Here is a 20151-nt window from a genome sequence, read left to right on the forward strand (position 1 = left end):
GCTCCTACAGGCAGCTTGTGAGCCCATTAATGACTTGGCCTGCATCCTGGGTGTTTACTGATTCACAGCTTGTTTAACTTCATGTATATTCCCAACCATTCCCCAAAGTGTGATATACCTCATCTACTATACAGTGGTTTAATTGCACTACAAATGAGTTTACGCAACCAATTAGAACTCCAAATACTGCTAAGATATATGCCCACATTTTATCAACATGGTGCTTCGCAGATAATCTTATTCCAGAATTCCACTGCCAATAAAATCTAGCAGTATTCGAAACCATAAATCAAAGTCCAGTCTTCTCCCTAAGAAATCTTCAGAGGTGCTCCAAAACTAAAAAGAATGAAAAACAAATAAACAAATAAAACCTACAAAGAAGAGCATGTTGAAACACTCTCTTAGGTAGAAAAGTTTCAACGAGGTCTTTGAAGAAAATAAAACATCACAAAAAGAAAACATCAGAGAGCATTTAGAAGCCCCATCAGGAAATATGCCATTTGACATAATCCTGAAAGCAAATCAGCGAAGCATAGGAAGGACTCACAAATATTTAAGTTCTTCACTAAGTTAATGGTGTGGAAAATATGAGAGGTAAAAAAATATTGTAAGGAGAAAGATCCCTTGTGGCACAACAAAAATGACTTTTATCTCATCTGCTCATATGTGCGAAAAATGGCAATAAATGTCTAAGAGATTGTTTATTGCTCTCCTTATACAGATGGAGATTAATACTTAATTAAACTAGAATTCTCAGGCTGTCTAAAATGGACCAAACATTGTTTGTGTATTAATTGTCCTTTCATACTATTTATTAGTAGCTCAGAGAATCATGTCACTATTGACCCTTTGCCATGAGAAGGGAAATCACGTGTCTACAAAAATGGATTGAGGAAGGGGCACCACGAACGTGATCAGATTATAGCACAGAGTTCAACTGAAAAACAATTCTGATGTAATATAAAGACTAAAAGAAATGTACGGCTCTTAATTTTCAACAAGTCTTCCTATTTTAATACTTTTCTATGAGGCTGACTGCTAGTCAGGCAGGAAGTACTGGCTAATTCTCAAGAACTAACGCTATATATGAATTTATACATATTCATATATGTATAATGTTTTTATCCAGATGCTAATATATATTCAGATACACACATATATTCTGATATATATGTGTGTATATATATATATTCATATATATATATATCCAGATGTATGATTTATATATACATATATCTATATGAACCAAGAGTCAGTCACTTCTGAATCCAAAAGGGCAGAATAAAGGAGGAAGAAGCAGGCATATATAAACATTTTCCTTTAGTTTACAAATTTTTACTTTTAAAATCTTTCTCTCCAATCCTCTAAAATAACTCCTAGGCCATGTGATATGTTTTCTGATAAAGTATCCAGTGAAAACTGATTGTGGCTATACATTATACCCATCAATGAAGGAGCAGTGATCTGGAAACTAAAGTCCCTAAACAACATCTATTTGGCATAAGATAAATGTGAAGAATACATTACTCTAGTGTGTTAAAATACAATAGAGAGTTTTCTTGAATTACTCACCCATAGGCTCCATTGCTAATCAATTTAATCGTTTCAAAATCACTTTCCCGAGGTTTCCTTCGAAGTTTCAGGGAAGTATTAGAGCTCTTGGAAACAAAATATGGACGTTAAAAAGTAGTTGAGAATTCAAGAAAATGATTTTAATAGCAAAATAAGTAATATCTGAATTACATGCTGTGTTGGTTAATATGTTGAAGGGGCGTATTCTAGCAAAAGAACCTGGGAGACAACTTTAAAGATCAATTCTCCAGAGCGGTGCTGATAAACCACTCCTCCTCACAACAGTGTCTGAGTTACACTTAAGTGAACCTACACTTCCAGGAGATGAAGGCACCAGGTTTTTGAAAATTCCTGATCTTAATTTACCTCTGTTAAGGTTAGCCTTACCCTTGACTTTTAAAGTTTTGAGATTTAAGAGCAGAATGCTCAACCTTCCTTCTGATTCAGTCAGCCCGAAAAGAATGGGCTAAGGTGACGGCTATACATGGGCTGGTAGATGCAGTGGCTTCTCTGTCCCTGACCAGAGCACATCTATTTCATCCCTGTGGTAACCTTTCTTGTTTGGAAAAGGTAGTCAGCAACGAATGGGACACCCAAGCACAGAATGCCTCCCTTTTTTTACTTCCATACCATAAGGTTTACCATGATTTAGATATCAATTTTCAAAAAGAGCTATTTAAAAACTTTAATTCAAAGGACAAGAACAAATAAAGTGCTTCAAAATTTTTTTCTCACACCTCATGTATTTTTAGCATTGAGAGGGTGTTACTAGCCTCTTTGCCCCTTCTGTAGAACCCAGAATTCCCTTCCTATAAATTGGAAGACACTCCATGACTCTAAGTTATGTCCCATTCTCCCCGACTCAGTGTTGTCGTCTGTTGATCCTGTCATACTTTCATCTTTGGGAGACTCAGGTACCCAGCTTCCCACCTTCCTTTCTCCTTGCATTTTTTCACCATTTGGGTGGCCCCAGTGTCTGCACAGATGACTCATTCAACACCTTGGCCTCTGTGCTACCTGACCACCTCAACTCAAACAACCAACTCTCTCCTCTAGTTTCCCCTGGCCTTTGGCCATAGGACCTGGTCTAGCCATCACCTGTCACCATCTCATCTTGGAAAATATAATTCAAGACTGGGACCAACTTGTCTTGGTAACGCTTCCCTACCTTAAAATGGTCTCATTTATGTCAGTGCATGACTCCTAAGTCATTCAGACCTCTACCTAAAACTCCCCCTCCAAGTGCCAAAGGATACCACACCTTATACATAGTTGTTAGTTTGATGGCTCTTCTTGGATGTCTCAAAGGAACATCATTCTCAACACATTCAAATTTATGACAGTTATAATAAAATGAACAAAACCAGCATTTATTTAGCATTTACTATATGGTGCTATCCTACTTTACACAAACCATCTTATTTAATCTTTTATACCCATTCTACAGATGAAGAAACTGAGTCACGGAGAGATACCACAATTATTGAGAGTTGGAGCAGGTTTCAAATCTAGGCATCTTGATTTCAGAGCCTGGGTTCTTAGCCCCCAGGCTACCCAGCTGCCCCTCTTTACTGACAGCCCTCAACCTGCTCTAGCCTGAATCCTCTTCTAGTGCTCATAATTAAGGAGAATGGGAGCAGCATCCAGAACCTCTCATCTGAGTCACTGTAGCGGCCTCTTAACTGGCTTCCTCAGGGTTACTCTGCCTGTTCCTCTTAGCCCATCTACTTTCTACATTGTAACCAGTGTGATTTTTTCAGGCTATAAATCAGACGGTGTCATCTCCCTGCCCACCCCGTTTTACCCTACATACCCATACATTTTCTCCAAATGCAATAGCTTCCCACTATTATTTGAAAGAAAAAAATTGGTGAAGATCAACTAGGACCTCTGTGTCCAGTTTACCTAAGCTCTCCAATCTCTACTGTCCCCCTTGCTCTTAGTCCTAAGATGGACTCTGCTCCCTTGTGTCACAGTCTTTGCCCACGATGTTCCCTTGGCCTGGACTGTTCCCACCGCCCCTTCTCATCCTAGTAACATCTCACATCTTGGCTCAAGTGTCATTTCTTTGGGAGATCTTTTTGGACTGGCAAGACTAAGGTAAATCTCTTCATGTTATTTTCCAGTTGCACATGATCATATTTCTTCATAGATCTTATTCAAATTTATTATTTAAAAATTTTTGCATGATTTATTTTTATTTTATCATCCCCTAGTAACGGAAGCATCACTTCGCTGGAAGCAAAGATCCTTTCTCTTTGAAGGGAGGAGCTAAAATTGTATGCCTAGTGCCTTACACATAGAAACACAATAAACATTTGTTGAAACAAATAAAGTAATTAATAGCCCAAATCTCCAGCTGCCACAAACAGAAAAACCAATAACATATTTTATCAAGAAAGATACTTACACTCACTGATTCATCTGTTTCTGGTGTTTCTGCTGTCCCACTATCATAGTTTCCCAACTGAGCCATTTCTACGTTAAAAAAAAAAAAAAAAAAAAGCAAAGTTTAAGAAAAACAAGGCAGTGTTGATTAGACAAGGCAGTGTTGATTATTCTATGCTCCAATGAGCTCATGGGAAAATCTAAAATTCGAAATGGCAAGAACCAGCAACTAACATTTGGAAATCGTTTATTACATGTCCTTCCCTGGAATCTCACTGCTTTAAAACACCTAGACACAGGTACTTTAGAGCTGGGCCTCTGCTCCAGCTAGCGAGTTTCACTGGCTGACACAATCACCACAGCGTGGAAGTGATTTGGGGGTCAGTGACTGTGCTTATAATCAGATAGCCAAGATAGGCAAATCTTCCCAGGCTCTGACAGGCAACAGAGAAGCACCAACTGCAGCTCAGATGATTCCTTCACAGCCACTGAGATATAGTTCACCTAGTACACTAAGAATTTGTAGTTTGTCAGAAAAGAAGCAATAATAGTGGTTAAGAGAGGTTTGGGGATGAAATGATTTAGGTTACCACCAGTATCAGCACTTACTAGCGACCTTTCGACCTCGGCTATTACCCTGTAAAATGGCAACACTTTTGTGATCTCTTAAAACTTTTTATGAGTATTGTATATGACAATGCATATAAAGCTCTTAGCATGTTGACTAGCAAAAATTAAGTGCTAATTGAATATTGACTGTTATTTAAAATTACATCATGTAGTCAATCCTGGGCTGGATGTCACATGCTTGACACCAGTTTAAGTACAATCTCGGTGGTCTAGTTAAAGAGGCAAGGACATCTAATTCCTCAGCCTACACTGGTATGCATCCTTGAAGACTCAAATCTAATTCATTTTACTGTTAAGGTTGATTTTTATACTTAAAAAAAAAATGTTTTATCAGAAAAAGAACATAAAAGAATTTTCTCCAAAATATTGATAGGGATTATTGCTGAGTGGTACAATCATAGGTAATTTGCATTTTCTAGTATTTCAAACTTGAACTTGTATAATAAAAAGGGTTTTTTTTTAGTTATATATTTTTATATGTATCTAAACTTATTTCTTAGGCTCTTATTCATGTACGCATGTTCTTATAAATATAATCGTCCTTTTTAGGGGACAGATTACACATAAAAGATATAAAGCAAAACGACATTGGAATGTTGTCTTTGAATAAAAATAAACTCCAGATTCTAAAATAACTGGACATCGGCACTCACCTTCCCGGTTTACCTGCAGGGAAAATTCAGGAATAAAAATGAGCTGAGCACAAAGTGTATGCTTTCTTGGTGTCACTCAAATGCTGTCAACAACCTATGAGACCAGCACTTTAGATTTATGAAGTAGGAGGTAAACTAAAATGTATTAGTTGGAGGAGATTTCAAGGAAAGGAGCGATTTTAATACTGTTTAAATAAAATAGTAACAGCGGCTAACATTTATTATGAATTACTATATATTAGGTACAGAGATAAATCGATGTAACCTTGAAAACAATGTTATGAATAGGTACCACTGTCGCCCCATTTTTACAGAAAGAACATTCAGGCACAAAGAAGTTCATGCATCCAGAGTGCGGTCAAGGGCACACAGCCTGCAGTGCTGGCCACCAGGGCACGGTCCTAGGCAAAGGTCACTCCTAACCTGCAAAGGTCAGGCTTTAGGATTGTTAGTGTAGGTGTAAACAAGAAGAGGCAAATGTAGATCAGAGTTTGTAATAATCATATTTTAAGTGATAACAAATAGGTTAAAAACTGTCCTCAGATCTGAATCAAGAAAATTAAGCGTCGAGTTAAAAACACAATTCCTAGTTATCGATTTGTATTACTGACCCTGAAACTTGTCAAAGATCACTATTAAATTTTTTAGACTCTGTGAAGAATGTATATAAATGGGCCTCAAATTATTCATCTACCAAAGTTCAGCTACAGTGATATTTACTACCAGGTAAGAAAACTGTGAAGAGCTCACTCAGTCTACATTTCAAGAGCTGATGCCACCTTAACTATGCAGCGTGAAAAGTCACTGTAATATACCTTGACAACTTCCCCAACTCCAATTATTTTTATGAAAAAACAAATTAAAAAATGGTTCTGTTTTAAATAGAATTTCTACTAAATAACTATTATCTGAGAAATACATATTATTTATAAGCCATGGGTAGTAATGGAATGGAACCAAGAGTCAGCTTTTGAAGCAGAAACCTAAGGCATCATTTTGTAATGCCTGAAGAGATTTTTAAAACTCATCTAAATACCATTAAACATCTGCCCTTTTTATTTCATTGATTTAAACCATTTCTGAAGACTCATGATTCAAAAAGGTAAAGATGGTAATTTAAAAGCCATGGGGGAAAATCTCTCCCCAGGGAACTTTTCAGAAAAGCAGCCACCAGTCTCTGATAAGTGCTGAATCTGTTGTGGTATTGCTTTCGGTACAGTATAAATTTATCTAGCATTATCTCCCCGTAATGCATGCATCATTTCCCTGGAAGCAAAGATCCGATGGCCGTAAGCGCAAACAAAGCAGGGGGAAATAGGAGAGCAGGGGAGAGAGCAGCAGGGTCTCTGGCTTTAGATGGAAAAATGTCTGTGCCAACAGTTATCATCATTACAAACAGTTTGGTAAAACAAACACTATTCGTAAATTCAATTTAATGAACCAGGGAGACAAGTCTGAATGAAGGAGTCTAGGATTATTTTTGAGTCTCTTTAGGCAGTATATGTAACCTAAATGTTTTAAATGACAATCCCAAACAACAATGAACACGAAAAGGTTGAGGTGGGAGGACAGACAGTGGCTTCCCAATATTAAATTTAAAAAACAAATAATTAACAGAATGCTTCCTCTTCTTTGTATTTAAAAGCATTAGACCCTTTTTTTTTTTCATTTGAATCAACCATAAATCCTTTATGTAAGCTTAAGAAACTTTTTCCCTCTTCTATATTACTATTATTCAGACATTTTTGGGACAAGTAAACAAAAATATGTCAACTAACTATGCACTTGGTTTAAAGTAACCTATTATCAGTCACCTTATTCTCAAATTACTTTAAATTTAAATGTGACTTTTAAATAAATTATAATTAATTTCTTTAGCAACAGTTTCAAAATTAAAAGTACCTTTGAGAAGAACCCAATTAAACTACTCAGAAGATTGAAATCTAAACCCTTCTGGGACATTCTGGCACTGTTAAGAATGGCTGATGGGCTGCTAAGATTTCAAGGTGGTCCCCTTACTCTAGGGTTATGCTCACATGTTTCTCAGGATTCAACTTATCACTATTTCCTTCAAATCGCAATTGACCCCCTAATTAGGACTTTTCAATAGATAGAGCCGAAATATGGGGGGGAGGGGGAGATTTATCACTAAGATCTTCTGTGAGGTCACATTGCATACGCAATTGAAAGGTTAGCCCTACACCAAGGCACTCACCTTCCAAAGGATCCTTATTGAGCCCCAGCTGGCTAATGATGTATCTGGGAATGTCAGTTTTAATACCCTGTCCTTCTTTTGCATGGCCCTCTGCTGCTTCCAATAGGTAGTAAAATTCTTCAGGATCAAATTCCTAGAAGACAAACACAGATGATACTTTGATCAAAAACAGTCTAAGATTTTATTATGTAAGTCCTATTCACAATAAAATTGCTGGATATATATGGTTTTGGGTTATTTATGATGAAAGGAAGCAAATGGCTTTAAAAAGTATATAATTCTCACTTCATATTTAAAGCCTATTCATATTTGAAGCAATACATTTATGTACTTGGTAACCCAAACAAAATGACCATTTCCAATTTCCTTGTAATGCAACTGTGCAGGTATTACCCTCTACTTCAGGTATCTATCTTACTGAGAATGAACAGATTTGAATTTTTAATTGTGTTTTTTTAGCAAAGTTTGAAAATCTGGGAATCTCATCCTGAAGATTCAGTTTCTCTCTCTACACAAATAGCCACACACAAAAGGCATAATGTTAGGATACATTTTCACCAAGGTTTCATAGGAAATTTCCTTAGTACAGAGGTATCAAAAATATTAGAAAGAAATAGCTCAAAATTATTATTTTATCAATACGCTCTCAAATTAAGTCATTAACATCCACATAATGGGAAGGCTAAGAGAAACATAACATTAGTTCTTCCAATTACTTTTTAAAAAAAATTCAGTAGCACATTTATCCCACGTATTTTACTTTCTTGATGTCTGTTGCTTCTAGCATGTAGTAAAAATCTTTATATCACATCACTCTAGATGAATGCTGTGAATTTATGTGTTATAAACAATAATGCTTACAGATTTAAAGCACAGTTGCTATGTTAAGTTATACTTCCTAGATTTTTTTTCTCCCACAATTTTTCCTATTTTTATTAATGCCCCAAATAGGCAACTTTGGAATCTCATGATTTCACCTGACAATTACTCAGATGTTTCTAAAGGGCGTTAAAAAAAAAAAAAAAAATTCTGCAAATGGAGTTAAGCCAAATGAATGCACACACTAGGTGCCCTTTTATATAAAAGCTACAATGACCAAGAAAGCCAGGAACTACAGGCACAAGACTGTTGTGTGGGGAACACACCCCCTAAAACTCCAGTTTCATCTGAGCTTCAAGCGGTGCTGAAAGCAGCAGCATTTTCAAATCTGCTAAGTTCACTTGTTTATATCTTCAAAGGCGATGCTTTTACTTTATCTCTTTTGATTAGGAGTGATTACTGTAAAAAAAATTCATTCCCTCTTTTAAGGCAAGATTTCTGAGCCTACCTGTTGCTGTCCAGAGAAACGCATTTTAATGTTAAATGGTATTGCTCTCGAAATTACACAAGTACTGGAAGTACACACATATATATATATGGTGCATAATTCAAAAGGTACACTAGGAGAATGAAGTCTTCCTTTTACCTGTATTCACCAGTCACACAGTTCTCCTCCCCAGAGGCATCCAGAGTATTTTTCCCCTTTATCCTCCCAGAGACACCAACTGCCAAATGGTGCTTTTGATTCTGTAGTTTTAAGGGTCTTGGCCTTTGATGGAAAGCCCTACTCCACCATGTCCCTACCTTTCTCCTCAAGATTTCCCCTCTACCACATCTCACCATGCATTGCTATCTATTTATGGGGCTGTGAACATTTCACCATTATAATAATTAAAATAAGGGCAAAAGCATAGCAATGTAACCATATATGTACGCATTTGTGTATGTATAATTTTGAAAAGCTGTATTGTACACTGTGTTAAAAATATTTTAATAGCTTGTACAACTTAAAAGTGAATGTTGATACTATGTTAGGCCCTTTTAAATATTATTCCTATTTTCAAAGCTTCATATTTGTTCGCGGTGAAAGCTCAATCAAAATTACATAAAATAAAACAGAAATTTTAAAACAGGGAAATTATCATTGACTAAAAATATATAATTGATAAAAGTCTCATTTCTTTAAGTCTGGATGAGGCCCTGTTGCATTCCCCCAAATGATCTGCTGACTAGCACTTATCTCTAGCATGCCACATTTTAAAAACAAATAATAATTATAACCACAGGTTACCATATATAATATTTCTCTCTGCATCTTGGCAACACCAAAAATGTGAGGCTCACCAAGTGTTTTAAATCAGCTGTAACACAGTAATTACACTGAGGTAAGGTAAAGCACGTATTTCATAATCATCTGTTAAGTTTGTTCAGAATGTGCTATGACTATCACTTAATACAGCACAAGTCCTAGGATTCTTACTTAAAACCAGAAAACAAAAATCACATACGGATGTCATCATAGACGTTCATAGTTGTAGTTCTTGTTGACTCTTTTATTTAGCTCTGGTCTTTGAAACCAAATGAAATTGGAGCTTTCTGATGGCCAAGGGTTTCCCACAGTTGACAATTAATAATGGAGTTAAATCTAGGGGCAACTTACCAGGCACTCTAATAACCGAGCAGGGCGGGCAATAACAATTAGGATCTTTCGGACTAGTTGTTTAATAAATGCCAATTCTCCACTTTCTGAACGATCATGAGCCTATGAAAAAGCAATGAAAAGAATGATGGAACAGAGTTGCTCCATTAAATGAAAAGGAAAATTGGCAAAGCATGCTAATTAGATAATTGCAAATATTCTAACATTAAGTGATTTAGAAAATACTTTTAAAAGATTGATGAGCAGACATTATCTCTACATAAATGGACACTATTAAATGTCTGTATCTACCAAATAGCTCTATTAGCTAAATTTTAATTACAAACTGATTTATTCTCTGTGTTAAAAATCAAACGTTAGGGCTCCTAATGTAAACTACAAATGAAGGAGACAGCAATTTATGACACATTAAGAACATGGTGCAAGTAGAGTGGGTAGTTGCTAAAGAAACTTGATTTTCCAGATGTAAGATCTTAAATGTACAAAACTGCTAACAGAGTAAAGGACTGCTTTAGTTTCCCTGGGCACTTAACATATGCATGAAATATAGTTTACATATACAGCACATTTAGCCTATAAATTAGTTATTTCATTACATGTAAAAAGTGTGCATAACTTATTTCTAAGTATAATGTTTATACTTAGATACATACATACGATTCTACTTTATGTATTGAATAAATAATACCTAGGTATTCAACTCAATAAAGTTCAACTGACTTGAAATTTTTTAAAATTTTATTTTCATGCTGCCTACATGTGAAATCAAAGCACAACAAATATGCCAAGAACAAAACTCAGTTCACTCAGAGTTATTTTAATTTTCAATGATACTGTCTTGAAGAAATGAGGTAAATTTGTATCAAAGCAGATATAAAAGCAGTTTTAAAAGTTTAAATGTAAACTTCTATGAATGCTCACTTTTAGGCTTTCTTAATTTTTAAATGATTATAATTTACTTTCCTCTAAGGATTACAAAAAGTTCAAGGTGATGTTGGTGCAATAGAATATAATTTCACAGATATAATAAGAAAAATTTAAAATCATTCTTGAAGATACTTTATTCTGTCAAGGACCAGAATCTCTCATGAAAAGAAATGGCAGGCCAGATCTATAAAAAATTATTATATTTAGCAATAATATGACTACTGAATTTAAGCCACCAAATCAAAGGCAACTCTCTAAAAATTAGGTATAAAAACTATATACCAGCAGAAGCAAAGCAAAACAGCTAACATTTAAAAGAAAAAGACATAGAAAAATGACCACTGGTGAATAATTTGTGAATAGAATATATTCAAAGCAAACCAACTAGTAATTATAACTATAGGTTCTAGTAACCATTAGAATGCTAGGATGTATATAAAGAAATTACATATATATATATATTCAAACTAAGTTTTCTTCCCAATTTCTGTTTTGTAACAAAAACATATTTTGAAACTAACAATGAATGCCAATAAATAAAATTATATGTCTTTTTTATAGTTTATCATTAATCAAAACTAAATAGATGAAGCAAACTTAAAGACGAAGCAAAAAAAAACTTCACCTAACTTTTTGATTGAAAATTTGGTATAGACACTGAATTTTCTTCTACTATAATAATTACTGCTTTATAAATTCAGAAATGTGAAGAAAATCTAAAAAGCCTGAACATGCTTTGGTGGTTTCTTCAAAGGGAAACAACTCTATATCTTAAAAAATTAAAAAATAGTTTAGATTATACAAATTCCATTTTAAAAACTATAAAAATAATCAGTTCATTCTGACTTTTTACTTCTTACTTTTAAGAATTATCAGCCACAACTAAGGCCAGAACATATAATGGGTTATAGTAACTCAAAAATATTTTACCTACTAACATTATTGGGGTGAGGGTGTTTTATTAAAAACAACACCAAACAAAACTATACACATAGCATGAGAAGAGTAATAGTTTTTTGGCTGCCAACAAGCTTCAGCACTCATGGATCTTTGTGTTTATATTTTAAGTGCTGGCTACTATGAAAAATACTGACACCCAGATTCGAAGGTAGGTTATAACTTCCTACATATTTTATTTTCTTTGGCTAAATACACCTAAGTAGAAAAAAAAGAATGGAGACAATAAAGCATTCATGTAGGATTGACCTGGACATTGGGACTTTAAAAGCCATCAGTTAAATCAAGCTGTCCAGATTTCAGAGAGACCTTGCCTGGGCATGGAAAGGATTGTAGTGGGACAAGTGGCTGGAAGACGGGCCAGGCACAGGTGCCGAGTCGCAGCTGGGAACTGACAGCACTGCATCATGGGGCAGGCGGAGTGGGTTCCCACAATTTGGGCCCATCAAAAAGGGGCACGTTTCCCAGCAACCGAAGGGCCACAATCCCGAGACCATTTTGCTCCAAATTCTGGAATGGTATTTTAAACATGACTCTGAAGATAGTTTTAATTTTCATTAAAGGACTGAAGGCAATATTTATCTGTGAAGACAAATAAGAAAACATCCTTATTCATACCTAACAATGCCCTTTATGCTGCAGGTATACATGCTTCCCTGGCCCCAAAAGAAGTTTCTCTAAAAATCAACAATTCTTTATCTATTACATGGCCTACTCAGATAATTTTTTGAAATTTTGTTTTGTTTTGTTTTTAATTGCCACGCAATGATCTGCCAAGTCTATCATACAGTAACAAAATTGAGAGATTTCAATGTAAGTAGCTTTGGATATTGATTGTACCCTTTTCAAGGAATGCCTATGAAGAAATGAAAAACACAGGATTGAATTGGTCATTATGGTAATATCTCGGGACAGAACTGTGTGATTAAGGAAAGAGTATCTTACATAGGCTGACCCTAGGGCTCCTCTCTCATCTGCCTCCCCTGTTTCAAAATGCACTATTTAACAAATATAATTTTCAAGATATTCTCATTAAAAGTAATATGTGTAGTGTTTCCTGTATTTTTCAGAAGCTGATTTAATTAAAAAGAACAGCAGAATTAGATTACTTGATGAGAAATCATAACAGATCAAATATTTTGGCATGCACACAAACACATCTTGCTCCTCCAACCCTGCCTACCAGGGAATTAGAGATGATTAGGAGTGAAGATTTGGATGATGCTCATGAAGTGAGGCTCCAAAACAGATCATTACAATGCACAGAGATGGAGAGTATAACCACAGGCCATGGTATGGTTTTTACTTGTAGGGCAGAATGAAGCCACTGAAGGATGCTAGACAGACGTTCCTGCAGCTGCACAGAAGTATGAATGTGAGGGATTAGGAACGAAAGGGGGGCAGAACAGTCAGGATGGTGGTCTGAGCTACGTAGTGGTTATAGAAAAAAGGGAAGAGCTGAACTTATATCAGGGAGTTTCGTGAAAGGGAATCCAAAGCCATTTATCCAACATATATTTATTGAGTCCTTCTGTGTGTCATACCTATTCTAGGTGAGCTTACACAATATCCCTGCCCACATAGACATTATATTTTAATGTAGTACTACTCAAACTGTGGCCCAAAGACTGGTACCAGTCCATGAACTATTATCAGACTGTGACGAGATAAGCACAGTATTGAGAGTAAGCATTTAGCAACTCTTACAACGACTCTCCAATGCTGGAACACTCAAATGCATGATGATTTTCCTGTAAATTAATTTCACTTTAATTTATAGGAGAATTGGTCCATATCAAATTGGAAATTAACAACGAAAACCAAAAACAGTGTGTGTTCATCCCCAAGGAGAGTCTGAGAAACACTGCCTCAGTGAACTGCAATAGGTTGAAATGTGAGAAATGGGAATAGAGTATAGAAAACAGTTGGGAGGCTTGGATGGGAAAGGGAAGAAAAACTGTGGCTGTTGGACAGAGAGGCACCTTCTCATCTCGCCACAACAGAATTTGGTAGGGATAAGGACAGATGAATTTCTAGGAAACTAGGATGCTAATATTTTCCTTCAGTTCCATGCACTTATTTACATATTCATACTTAGAGAAAACCACCTTCAATTATGTTTACATAAGCATAATTTATTCTCCATGAGATACAGAAATACAATATACCCAATTGTATAGGCTAAATAGGTTTTACTTGTAGGCCGTAGCTGATCAATTTCAGTTAGAATAGCAATATTATGCACTAATTCCATTCTGCCATACACACTTCCTTCCTGCCCTGGGTATTATCAGGAGCTACATATGCAAGTGTTAGACCTACACACGCCTGTGTTTATCTGTCATTTGGGAAATTGGATATTTTGTTAGAAGAATAATCGACATTAATGAAAATATAAGTTGCCATTTACTACCCAATACCACATGTGGGTTAATTAATAGGACACAGGCCTGGAAGAAGCCAGCAATTTTCCATTTAGCTTTTCCAGATTTAGAACTAGATAGCATCATCAAATAATATACATACACCCAGGCAATTTATAACTTTATGGCTAAGAGGGGGAAAATCACTGCTTCAAAATCCTTCACAATCCACTTATCCTAGGGCCATAGATTGTTGAGTCCCAAGGTTCCTGTAAAGGTTATTACATTAACTTTCTATTACTATAAATGATGACCAGAATCAATTTACGGCAAGTAGAAATCAGGTTTTTTTGCCTTCTTCTTCTTTGCTTCCATGGAATATGAATGAACTCCATCTCACAGTTAAGGCTTGTTAAGCACATGCTCTCATAAAATTTTTCTTTTTTTCAGAGGAAAAGCAAAACAAATTAGAAAACTTTACATGGTATATGGTTCTTACCTCCTGTAGCAACTTATCTAATTTGTGCTGTAATTCAAGGAAGTATCGTGAGGTAATGAGACCCTGGTGGGATTTATCCAAACAATCTCGAGCCAATTCAATAATCTGATGGTGAGTGAAACTCAGCACTCCATCTGCTAGGGGAAGAACGTGGTCAGGAGAGTAGCTGGTGATAATATCCTTTAGACGTTCTTCCATCTGAGCTGTAGCCTATTTAGAGAAGACACACACACAGATGTAATACAAGGAAACATACAGGTGGACAATTCAATTATCATATTTATCTTGCCTTTTCAGAGACCTCCACAAGTTATTAAATAGAATTCTAGAAATTAAATTTAAAAGAAGTCTCACTTCTGTATATGATAATGGTGATATATGCCATTATATATTCATCAAAACCCACAGAATGTTCGGCACCAAGAATGAACCCTAATGTAAATTATGGACTTTGGGTGATTATGATGTGTCAGCACAGGTTTATCAATTGTAACAAATGGACCACTCTAATGGGGGATGTTGATGGGAGAAGCTGTGCGTGTGTGGGGTCAGGGAATTTTGGGGAACTCTGCTCAATTTTGCTATGAACCTAAAATGGCTCTAAAAAAAATAATAAAGTCTATTTGACAAAAAAAAAAAAAAAAAAAAAGGAATATCACACCAGGTGGAAGAAAGATTTGTGGTATATAAGGGAAACTGAATATCCTTGGGTGATAATTACTTTTTTAATGCCCTATCACATGTAAAATGGGTCATGTAATTAGCTTCCTCAAATATCAATATCTGTCAAATGTTATGCTTTCATTTCAGATCTTGGGGTCTTTCACATAGATCATCAAAAATATCAATTAGTTCTGTTTACCTATTCAAAAATCAAGACTGTTGCAGGAGTTCCACAAGGCAGGCCAAGAGTCTGTTCTCTTGGCTATATTTTCATGTACCACGAACAAGCATCTTATATCATGTTGATCCTTTTCTCAAAAAGCTACATCATGTGCAAACGGATTCCCTTGGTAACATAAATCTAAAATTTCCTTTCCAACTTTTATTTCCTTCTCTGTGATGCCCTAGTATTGCCTACTCAACACTCCTTGCTTACATTAATCACATAATCAAGAAGATTCCCTCTGCCTGACTCATGCTCCCCTCTAAAATCTTAACCAGTATTAACTAGCATAGTCAGGACCCGCTTCCCTGGCGAAGAGGTGACATCTGATAAATAGCTGAAACAGCTTTAATCAATGCCATCAATGTTGGGTTCATTACAAATAATAAATACTCTACTCCTGATTTATGAAACCAAAGATTTCCTTTTCTTCTCTTGCCTAAGGCTACAAAGGTGGCGGAAGGGGGGGGGATGGTTGTGGGGAGAACAGGAACCAAATGGAGAGACTGCCTTCTGCCACATGTGTGGGAGCACTTTGGTGGAAAAGCCATAAAAACGAGTCGCCAGAGACTATCAGACAGAGGCTCCTTGAAGCCAGAGCATCTGGTGACAATCCTTCACAAGGTCCTCGCTGGCTCAAATTCCTTTTGCCAGGCTAATGGGGGAACAGGGCTACTGCACCTTCCCTTCCAAATTAATGGGGTTAGACATATAACTGCCCAAGAGGTAGGTAGTCATAGAAAAAAAAAAAACAGTTAAAAAAGAATAAACAACAAAGACTTTCCTGACAGACTTGTCTACATACTGAGGGAGAAAAACTCTCTCTGCTCGACAATGAGTAGGCCCAAGATTTGGGCAGAGGAGCCCAGGGTCTAGGGGCCTTTCAAAGCAGACTCTCCTTGGAGCACCTCGCCAGGCCCATCTACCAACTGGTGGTTGGTACATAAAAGCAGCAGTATTCGCTTCAGAGTCAGTTCAGCACACAAAGAGTGTGGCTAGTTCTCAGCAGTTTTAAAAAATGTTTACTGATTTTAGCTTTCCAGGAAGGCCATGGTGCTGTTTTATGCATGTCATTACTAGATCGGACCATTACTTCCCTTAAAACCACCTTAGAGACGCTAAACCTATGTTGCCTGTTCGTTTCGATGTGAAGCATCTTCAATTCAACTCATTACCTTTGGGAACCTTTCTTTGTAGACATGGTTCATCATAATTATTTCATGGTCACAGCAGGCGGGAGAACGTCCAGGGCTGCAAGCAAAGCAAATTACCCTTTTAAACTTGCCACAGCATGAAATGAAAATAAGCCTCTTATTTATAAACAATTGGTTGCATCAAAAGTACTATGAAACCTTTGTAAAAAAAAAAAAAAAAGTATATTAGGTAATAAACTACAAAATCAGTCATTAGAACACAGATACATACCCACAAAAATACAGACACCCTCAAGAGGATTTAAAAAGAAAGCTCAAGAAGTAGAATACCACAAATTAATTATAGCTACACTATATAACTAGTTTAAAAAAGACTCTTAAACTGAGATTACATTCTGTACGTAATGCCAGGCACTTGTGTACTGGTTCTGGAAACCAATTAATAAACTGCAACATAAAAGATAACAGGATAGCTACAAAAACACCACCAAGGACATGTCGAAGTGTACAATTTCACACTTTTTTTCATACACCTGCGCTCTGCCACATCCCACTGAAGAGATTTAGGCGGCTTCCATGACACAGGTGTCACCACTGAAATCCATTTTCTAGACGAGCAAATATTTATTTGAGGTGCTGAGGTATGCATTGTGTACAATGTGAAACGGAGGCATACAACTGTTGTGAGTCTTTCTTTATTTCAGTAGTAGGTTCGTGTTCCTTCCTAGTGGTATATAGCTGCGCACCTTTGGTGTATTTATATACCTGGGAGGAGATAATTCACACTAGATATCCTACATTCTCTTTTCATAAAACCCAACGGGCTCCTGTGTGGTAAAATACAATGCCATTATATGAATTTGTAAAATTGGTCTTTTATTCCATATCTCAAAATAATTGGACACATCCCACAATTACTATGTGCGGCTATATTTACTATCGGTTTACGATATTAAATAAGAAAGGTACAAAGGGAATACCCTTCTCAGTAAACTTTGATATTCAACTGAACATCTGACAAACTGTTTTATAATGAAACCTTAATACGTCAAAGTGTACCAATTCTATAGCATCAAGCTCTCATAAACTTATGGACCTGGAGATAGACTGCTCTGATTCCCTGCAGAGAAGGACCTGTTGTCCCAGGTCCTCACCCGAAGCCTCATCCTTCCTAGGATGCTATATCCAATGCCTGAAGCGGGGATATAAAGGAAGGCCATTTGGCCTGGAAGAGTAACTCTGATGGGCCACGTCACCCCCCAGAGTTCTCCATGTGGTCAGCTGCAGTTTTTGGACCTATATTGCCTCTAGGCATCTCCCTCTGCCTAATCCTGCTTCTTCCTCTCTCTTCCACAGGAGTTGATATTGAGCACTCCCTAATAAACATCCTCATCTCTATTTTAGAATCTGCTTCCTTAAGAACTAAACTGTGATATATAGTCTTTTTTTTTTTGAAACAAGGTCAATATAAAACTTGACCTACTAACTGTCAAATGAACTACATTTGACAACCACAAAACTCCAGAGACACAAACTTCTAATACTCTGTTCATAACCCTGGAGAAAGTAATGGGAAGAAAGAATGAAAGATCTGAGTGGACTTTTAAATCAAAATTCCACATCCACGTGAATCTGAATGTGCTGTCCTTCCTCTTCAGTCAAGTTTCTCCCTCTTAAAGTATTAGCTGTTCTTGCACCATAATTAGATTGTCTTAAAATTGCCAATGGCTAGAAGGTTTTATAGGTGGTCCCTTCGGTCCATCGCGATTACTGCTAGTACAGCAATTAGCAAATTGTGAGAATTTAAAAGAAAAATAATAAGATGCCTTTGAATGGTCATTAACAATATCATGTATAGATGGAAAAATTATACTATATTTATAGTAGTTCATAAGTCGATTAACACATATATGAATTAGAGGATCAAAAAGTCTTCCCTTGAAATGTTTGAACAGAGATAATCCAATAAAATAACATTTTTTTCAATCAGGTCTACACACCTCAGACTTCGGGAACGGGGGCGCATGGGTGTGTTCCTGCATCTGTTCTCTGTGGCGATGCTTTCAGTGGTACAAAAGTGTTTCGATAAGAAGTGTAATTCATCTGGCGTTGGCTGATAGGGTAACTGATGCAACTTCTCCTGGGAGGAACAGGATGACTAAAACAAACCAAAGTGAAGTTATATGACTATCTCGAAAACTTTTTTTCAAATGAATATGACATCAAATCACTAAAACTTGATATATCACCACTTTATATCATCTCGTTTATCTATAAGACAATTTCCCTAAAGACAGTTTCTTCTCTGAAGAAAAGCCAGGCTCTGAAAATGAATAGGGCACAGTCAAAGACAAAGCAAGAAAGTGACAATTGGAGTGAGATTTTGGGTGCATTAAAAGTCATATTAGTTCTCAAATGAGTATGGTACACATCTATTGCTGTTCACAATCAAACACTGTGCCTTTTAGGTAAGTAACATAAAATGAATTGTATGATATATGGCCATAAATAAGATATTGAGATCTCACTTTATAGAGCATGCTGTCCTTCGATGCAATTACCATCAATATGTGCCCTGGGTAAAAAGGAGAATGGAAGAAGTTTTCTCTAAATGTCATTATTTTAAAAACTGAAATTCTTTTCTTTTTTCTTTGGCTAAGCCTATCGTTATTTCTTAATAGCTTCATTGGGGGTGAGTTTTTAATCCCTTAAGTACAAGTTTGCTTTATGAAAATTTTCATTCAATATTTGGAGCCAGGTAAGGTAAAAAAAAAAGGTGAATAGCTAAATAATGCTTTTATTTATCAGTCTTAGAAATGTAACTATAAAGCAGAGACTTGTTTTTGTTTTTATTGGGCCATGAACTCCGTAATCAATTTTAACAAAAGAGATGGAGAAAATTATGAGTAATGGAAACATGGTTAAAACAAGCATACATTGAACAATAGCATTCATTTGAAAATTCAGTTATAGTAGGCTTTTTTAATTTTGCAAAAGTTATTAGGTTAAGAGCACACTTCACAAACACTGAGCACTACAATGCAGTAACACTAGAAATTAATGACTAGAGCTCAAAAATATCCTTATACCTTGAAATTATAAAACACCTTACCAAGTACATACTGAGACAAAGAGATTTTTATAATGTAATGAGATTATTTTATAAACCATAAAAATGAGAACACTACTCAAAAGACTTATGAGATAAATCAAAACTATTCAGAAAGTAAAGGCACAGCCTTAAATACTTTCACTATGGAAAAAGATATAAAACATATAAACAAAGTCAACTCAAGAAATCAGGAAAAGAATACAATCAATGCAAGCAGGAGAAAAGCAACAGTGTTAAAACCAAAAATAAGGAAATCAGCAAACAGAAAAACAGAATTAAGAATCTGATTACCATAAGAGGTGGACACACATTGCTA

The 20151-nt window shown here is 36.0% G+C and overlaps 1 protein-coding gene across 15 annotated transcripts in view; it reads right to left on the minus strand.

The window, feature by feature from the left end:
- MAST4 (microtubule associated serine/threonine kinase family member 4) overlaps positions 1-20151 on the minus strand; it is a 509369-nt gene that overhangs the window by 43708 nt on the left and 445510 nt on the right. For all 15 annotated transcript variants that reach the window (XM_016158121.2, XM_016158120.2, XM_016158119.2 and 12 more), the window contains 7 exons: positions 18724-18881; positions 16745-16820; positions 14684-14893; positions 9938-10039; positions 7459-7591; positions 3983-4050; positions 1573-1658 (listed from right to left, as the gene is read on the minus strand). In XM_016158121.2, the coding sequence (XP_016013607.2) occupies positions 1573-1658; positions 3983-4050; positions 7459-7591; positions 9938-10039; positions 14684-14893; positions 16745-16820; positions 18724-18881 (833 nt within the window). The remainder of the gene's footprint in view (positions 1-1572; positions 1659-3982; positions 4051-7458; positions 7592-9937; positions 10040-14683; positions 14894-16744; positions 16821-18723; positions 18882-20151) is intronic.

Source organism: Rousettus aegyptiacus, unplaced genomic scaffold, assembly GCF_014176215.1.
Source record: "Rousettus aegyptiacus isolate mRouAeg1 unplaced genomic scaffold, mRouAeg1.p scaffold_m13_p_8, whole genome shotgun sequence".
NCBI classification, from domain to species: Eukaryota; Metazoa; Chordata; class Mammalia; order Chiroptera; family Pteropodidae; genus Rousettus; species Rousettus aegyptiacus.